At 37.2% G+C, this 7,192-nt stretch overlaps 2 protein-coding genes across 3 annotated transcripts; one reads left to right on the forward strand and one right to left on the reverse strand.

Annotated features, from left to right (window-relative positions):
• The first annotated feature begins 534 nt into the window (after positions 1-534).
• On the forward strand, positions 535-3,147 carry LOC107900012 (uncharacterized). Of its 2 annotated transcripts, XM_016825742.2 has the most exons (3): positions 535-1,070; positions 2,011-2,256; positions 2,348-3,147. In XM_016825742.2, exons 2-3 carry the CDS (start codon positions 2,176-2,178, stop codon positions 2,897-2,899), a joined length of 633 nt encoding a protein of 210 aa, XP_016681231.2. In that variant the 5' UTR covers positions 535-1,070; positions 2,011-2,175; the 3' UTR covers positions 2,900-3,147. The 2 variants fall into 2 exon arrangements, with proteins under 2 accessions (XP_016681231.2, XP_016681237.2); XM_016825748.2 differs by having other exon boundaries at positions 535-2,256.
• A 677-nt stretch (positions 3,148-3,824) lies between these two features.
• LOC107900001 (BTB/POZ domain-containing protein SR1IP1) lies at positions 3,825-6,963 on the reverse strand. The gene is made up of 5 exons (XM_016825734.2): positions 6,321-6,963; positions 6,145-6,214; positions 5,463-6,047; positions 4,836-5,375; positions 3,825-4,536 (listed from the first exon to the last, which is right to left on the reverse strand). The coding sequence occupies exons 1-5, from the start codon at positions 6,419-6,421 to the stop codon at positions 3,997-3,999; spliced, it is 1,836 nt and encodes a 611-aa protein (XP_016681223.1). The 5' UTR covers positions 6,422-6,963; the 3' UTR covers positions 3,825-3,996.
• Positions 6,964-7,192: the final 229 nt, after the last annotated feature.

Here is a 7,192-nt window from a genome sequence, read left to right on the forward strand (position 1 = left end):
AATTTCCCAATATAAAAGAATGATGAGAGAGAGAGATCTATAAAATAATTCTATATATCAAGAAACCTGCTGCATATGCAATAATAATAATAAAAGGTTATATATATATAAGTACATTTAATGTGTACCATATTTCATCCAGTTATGTGGACCGTCGGATATGTTTGATTGATTTTGGCAACAACCTTCCTCACATGGCTAATTAACGGCTATAATCATTGTTTGAATGTGGGGTTGAAAATCGAATCCAACAACTCAGATCCAAATGATCCATCATCATCTGGGTTGCACGTTATTTTTGTTAATTGTGATATCTGTATCTGATACTATATAAACAAGATCTTTTTGATCCTGTGGATATGGGTGTGATGAATAATTTATGATGGTTTTGTTAAGGGTAACCACCCTTATCGTACGGCAGGGATGTAATTGTTGGAGGGACCATGAACACCTCCCTCATCATATCAGTTTCCACTAACCCTTTTTTTTTTTTTGTTCTTAAAAAATTATAAAATGGAGGAGACAACTGTTAGAAGGGATATAGAATTCTTGGGTGCATGTGAATCACACACCATAGCAAACGCAGCTCAACTATTTTATGATGATTGTCCCCAAAAACCCTAATATAGAAATATAGATAATAGATATGTGCAAATCCTGTTACATGTTAATAAAAATAATTTATAAATGAAGTGCATTGCTCGACCTGTCTTAGGCATCTTCCACAAAACTTGAATTGCATTGGCTATTTACACTCTCATTTGTTTGGCATGCCTGAAACCCAAGAATGCACCCCAGATTCTTAAGTTCTTCTCTCTCTCTCTCTCTCTCTTTATATCAAAATATTATAGTTTATTTGGACCTTGTTTTCAGTATATACTGATGGGGAATATTGTGAGAGAGCAAGCTCATCCTCTTTCTCTCTCAAAACCTAGATTTGGCTCAACTTAAGGTTTTTCTCTTTCTCCTTGCAAAACTCAATTTCTCTCTACTTCATCTTCTTCAACTTCAACTGGTTTAGCTGCTGTGATTCTTCATAATTTGGTAGCCTCTTCAAGAATTTGTATCAGGTCAGAATATGCACTTCAATTCTCTACTACCATCCCTTTTTTCTTTTCTTTTCTGATGCATGATTTTATTGCAACAAGAAGAGGATAAAAGAGATAAGAATCATAAAATATTAGGTTGAGTTTGACTTTCGGAAGCAAGGAATTTGGATGTTCAATTGTGTGTTTGATATATATGCATTTGGTTTTTATTATTTTCATTTTAGAGTTACCCTTTAACATGGTGATTATGATGATCCTACTGTTAAACTTTGTTATCACCGGCTTTCATATTTTTCCTTCTTAAACAATCACTTTAAGAAGATCCATGAAAGTAATGATTTTTTTCCTCTTAATTAAACAAAATTCATATATCCACACATACAAAATGTATGTAATTTCATTTAAACACCAACTCTTTCATGGATGCTGGTGTAGTTTAATACATCTAAATCTATGAAATGAATATTTTAAAACATACATACATACATACTCATCTAACTGTGTTGCACTCCTATTAATTTAGTATACTCATAGTAATTAGGTACCGAATATCCATTTAGATGGAGTGGTTTATAGTGGATTATTATTATTTTGTAAATGTGGTTATATAAAGGTTAATATATGTGTGAAAGAAAAAGTAATAGACATAAGAAGAAACCAAGAAGGGCATTGAAACCACATGTGATATATAATGTACCTATAGACAAGGCTGCATAATGGAAGATATTTTGTATGGAAGATTTATCAATGGTGGCCCAAAGAACATGTGAAGAAGAAGACAAATCATACTGGAACTAAAAGTGGTTGATGTTTATCATACTTTCATTTTTAGTGCTGGACAAACATTAATTCATGCCATTCATCCCCCTTCTCTCCTCTCAATAATAAACAATCCATTACCAATCAACAACCTTATTCTCAGCTTTTTTTTTTTTGGGGGGGGGGGGGCTCACTTTAACAGGTGGGAATAGTAAAAAGGTGATTTGATTATCAGAGTTGTTATGTGATCTACTTTCTTATCAAATTTCTTGGGAAAGAAGGGATCATTTTATTCATTTCCCAAATCCAAATCCAAATCTATTCATCCTACATATTCGGTGTATTCTTCAAGCAACATTAAACTCCAATGGGGAATCTTCTTAGGCCGTACGATAAGGAGTATATGAGGATGGCTATCTTAAAACATGAAGAAACTTTCAAAGAACAGGTATATATATATACACACACATATATATTTTGTTTTTTAAAAAAAAACTGTATTTGTTGTTCTAAGCCTTAAGCAATGTTCTGTTTTTCAGGTGTACGAACTGCATCGTCTATATCGAATCCAGAAGACGTTGATGAAAAGCATGGAAAGCAGCCGGCCTAAAGGAAACTTTAGCTTGAAGAATAATTATCACCATGGAAATATAAATATGCATCACGATACAAGAACCAGACTTGACTTGGAACATCCGGCGGCTGAGGGTGATCATCGGTCAAACAATGTTGTTGCAGAACCAGACTATGGTCGTAACACAATATTAGAATCCATAGATGAGAGCGAGATTGAGCTTACTTTAGGCCCCACAAGGTACGTGCCGAGGAAGAAACATGGGACTCCTCGAACTTCGGATTCCGGTCCGAGCTTCTCTTCTTCTTCCACTGAATCCAGTCATGTGAAGAAGACAAGCACAACAAGGGATGATTTCACTGGAAATGAGCAGATGGGACTTTTCAAGGTCACTGATATGACATTTGGGTACCCAAATGGGAGTAAAAACAACACTGATCTTGAAGAACAGTTGAGACAGGAGAGATTAAAACAGCCACCTTGGCTTTTCCAAGTTCTAAGCATGAATATGACTTAAACAAAAAAGAAAAAAGAAAAAGAAACTATCATCCAAGTCGATATGATTAGATTTTAGACTGTTTCTTATCGACTAATTTCCTGTGATTGATGTTTGTGTGGAAGTTTCTTCTAAGTTTCTTTTTTAGCAATGGAGTATTTTGTAAAGATCACTTGTTTCCTTGCCTTGCAAAAAAACCCTCTAATTTGTTGAGCTCCACTTTCAAATCAGTCTATTTCCAAGTCCCACTTGGGGAAGACTTTTGAGTACACAGCACACCTTTTTATTAATTCTCTTTAATTTGATCAACCTTTGCTGTATTAGCCGGTGTTATAGTTTCAACTCTGTTGTATTTGCAAAGCACCTTTTAGGGCTTATAACAGGAATATTCACATCTACAAAAGTTTCTCAAATTGAATATATGTTGAATGATGCTTGGAAACAGAGTTTCCGTACATGGTTTGCCCTGGCAAGTGGCAACATGCCATCAAGGGTCAAACAAAGAACCTGCAAATGAAGCCATTTTAGTTACCTTGAAGAGCATGTGTAATGCCGGTTGAAAAAGTCTGAGACCAATGAAACTTGAATATTTAGGGAGCCCATCTTTTAAACATCATTGATGGTTTTGCCTCCGACAAAACGTGGTACCACTTGGTAGCCTGTCCCATAAGCTATACAATTTCTTTCCCCAAGTTCATTTATCATAAAGATATCAATAATTCAAATAAAGACCCCACACCCTGCATTAAGTATTTCTTTTCTTATCTTTTATCCAACAGACTTGTCAGATACGATGTACTCTTAATTTTAAACCTAAACTCAGATTTACAATTACAATTTCACATTTCCCCATGTCTTCTCTTTTAGCTGTTTCCTTATGATTAAAACATTAGGATTTGTCCTGAAATATACTCTGAATCGATATATTATCCTGTTTTGGTAAAACTAAAAACAGCCAAATGCTGAGATTCATACCACCATGCTTTTAATAATGTATTTATCAAACATGAATATGATAGATGGCACCCCAAAAGAAAAAAGAAAAAAAAAAAAGAGGGAAAACACCAGACATAGGAACACTTTGGAAAAGTACAGATAGTGGCAAACCAAACAATGTGTCAAGAAATGGAGTGCCTCCTATCTTTGCTCGGTCTTGTTCGAGCTTTGGCACCGGAAGGCGGAACTCCGAAAGGATAAAGGCGTCCAAGTTTCTTAGAAACTGAATTCATGAATGATTTTCTTGGCAAAGGAGGCTTATCAGATGATGGCACAATAATTCCCATAGGACTACTTGCTGCTGACGGAACAGCGGATGATGGTCTTTCTATTTCTTTCAATCTCATTTTCATTTTTACTAGCTCTAGTTTCAAGTCCTCGTTCTCTCGTTTCAAGCTCGAAAGTTCATCCGAAACTGGGTGGATATCTGTTGGGGGGTATAAATTCACTCTGGAAGATATGGAAGGGGAAGTTCCACTTGACATGCTTCCGTTCATGACGTCTCGAAGGCGTTGTTGTTCGTAGTAAAGAACTTGAACCACGGTCTGGACAGGAAGACGGTCATTTTGCGCAGCGTGAGCGCAGGCCTCCCGGGAGAGTTTCTGGCAATCCATTAGGCTGCAAACTTTCTTCCTCTCCAAGTCAGTTATAGTGGGGTGAGCCTGTCAAGTGTCAATTATTATGAAAAGGTGGATAAGACTAAGATACTATTCTCTCAAATCAATGAAAGCTAAAAGGGTTCTATATGATAGTTCCAACAGTCTTGTTACAAAGCAGATTCACTTTATATGAGATTGCTTCAAAATCACCTTTACATTGCAGTGTGTTCAAACTTAATTCATAATGAACTAATGGTGTTGTTTTCTGTACTCATATAGGATTAGAATATATATAATTATTGAATTGAGTAAAAAATTGCAGCAGAATGTTAAGATGAGGGTAATTACATAAAAGACTGTACCTTGAGGTAGATATCTATGGCTCTGTACATTCCATCCTCTGTTATCCTCGATTGTTCGGGAATGAGTTCGGCGAGACCGATGAATTTCGAGACGGGGAGATTACGATCAGATGCTATTTCGGCTAGGTAGCTCTCCATTAGCTTTCCCACCCTTTCCATGTCACTTAGTGGGGGAGAAATATAGCCATCTTCTTCTTTGTAGCCAAAATGAGAACCATCAGTTTCATATTCAAGGTAATTCATCATGATCCGCTGTACTGTGTCCACATCAAACAATGTATCCCCAGTAAAAGAATAGGCAGGAATCAAGAGATCATCCAAAACAGCCTGTCCTAATTGCAAGGCCATCCTTTTTTCTAAATCGAGTCGACAAGCAATGGTTGTTTCCAGATATATTGCTGCTCGAAGCAGCACGGTTAGGAAGCTTACAGACATTGCATTTTTCTCCTTTGGCAGAAGGCTCACTATGGTTTCCAAGACGACCCTCTTCTCGTGTTCTTGTCGTGGCTCGATTTTCTTCCTCCCCTTTCCAAATATTTCCTGCACAAAAAAAGAGCTTCAGCTTCAACTTTACATATTGAAGCATATCAGGTAAACAAGTGAATTATGTAGGCATGGCGGTCTCACCAAACCTCTAAGAGCTTTCTGGGCATAGAGCATAAGCACAGGACCAAGAGCATATGGTTTAAACCCTCTCGCTATCATTGCAATCAGAACCCGTTGGAATATGTCAATTCGAAGAACAGCCAAATCCTCAGCCCACCAATCAACAACCGTTTTTGAGTTAGAGATTGTTGAAGAGATTGCAATATCATTGCCACTCTCTTTGCAAGCTAAATATGCTATGGCATCGATGCACCGGCCAACCAGTTTAACTTCCTCTGCAATGGGGAGTAGGTTCTCGGAAGCATGTAACACAGAAATTGCTCCTGCTAGGCTCTGAAGTGCCACTTCATTCAAGAAGGCTTCAGTTCTTTCCACAAGGCTTCCGACCGCATAGTCCTCGGTCATCTCAAGGTACTCGGCCACGCAACGTAGCGCCGCAATATTCTCAGTGTTTATCTCAAAATTTATCCCGTAACAGAATTTAGCCGCAAGTTCGAAGGATTCCGCTCCGCCCGGAGCATCAGGAATTACTATGACTGAAACATCAGCATCATTGGATTCTGATACCACTTTCCTTATGTATCCACACTTAGATACTAATGGAAACTGCAATTGAAGCAGGACATGCAAACAAAAAGGTAGAAATGATTATGATATACATGCTATGGCTGTTTGTATGAGAATTAAAGTACTTGGATTCTACCTTGTGAAGAGAAAAGGAAACTCCAGCAACTTGAACCGTGACATCACTGGGTATCTCCTGAGAGAAAATCCTGAGAAAAAACAAAGAAGAATAAAATTATATACATCAGTTCTCTTACCATTTTTTTCCTATCTGAAAAGCAATTTATGAATTTCATGCTTATATAGTAATGATACCACTCGCTGGTTCTCTTCATGGCTGTGGACATAAGCTCCTTCTTTTTAGCAGACATGTTAAGAGTGGTGGGTGCAGTGTCCTCCTGATCAAGATCCACCATAGCAGAAAATGAAGCAGTTTTACTAAGATCATGCCTGCATCTCCATCAAATCATAGATAACCAGAGTCTGTTAAACAGGGTGTTTATCATTTACAAGATTGTGGTGGAGCCAACAGAACAAGCAATTTGCTGTACTGTTTTGTCATTTATTTATTCAAATGTTTGAATGAGAAGCAATATAAGCTCAAAATCATGTCCTTAATAACTGTATTATCCAACTTTGAGTAGGTGGATTAACAAAACTAGGCCTCCAAAGAAACCTAGAGGGGAAAGCTGTGAGGAGTACAACATTTCAAGCAAGTGGTATTTTGGGTATTAAAGGATGAAGATAGATGAAGAAATATACTGTGTGGTGTGGGTTTTTGGTGGAAAGATTAGATGGTTTCATGTTGTTTGGCGGCTAAAGGTCGAAAGTTTCCACGTGGGCAATAGTCCCATCCGCTAAAGTTCCCATCTTCAGTTCCCTGTCCATTTTCATTGGACATTTATAAATTTCAGGATTCATGGGATTTTGGTTAACCTGGTCTTGATTTCTAAGTTAGATGGCATTCATAATTATGGCCAATCGTGGGTTTTTAATGTTATCACTCGAAAAGTAGTTATCATGAAATTTTATGTTGGAACTTTCTGCCTTCACATGTTCCTTTACGGTGTAATAATATGAACATTATGGACAGGACACCGGTTCCACTCTTAAGCACTTTGGTAATTTGAGGAACACATCTGTATACATGTGAGTGACAACTTGTGTTGTTTCACCATATGAAAAGT

Source organism: Gossypium hirsutum, chromosome A11 (genome assembly GCF_007990345.1).
Source record: "Gossypium hirsutum isolate 1008001.06 chromosome A11, Gossypium_hirsutum_v2.1, whole genome shotgun sequence".
In the NCBI taxonomy this organism is placed as follows: Eukaryota; Viridiplantae; Streptophyta; class Magnoliopsida; order Malvales; family Malvaceae; genus Gossypium; species Gossypium hirsutum.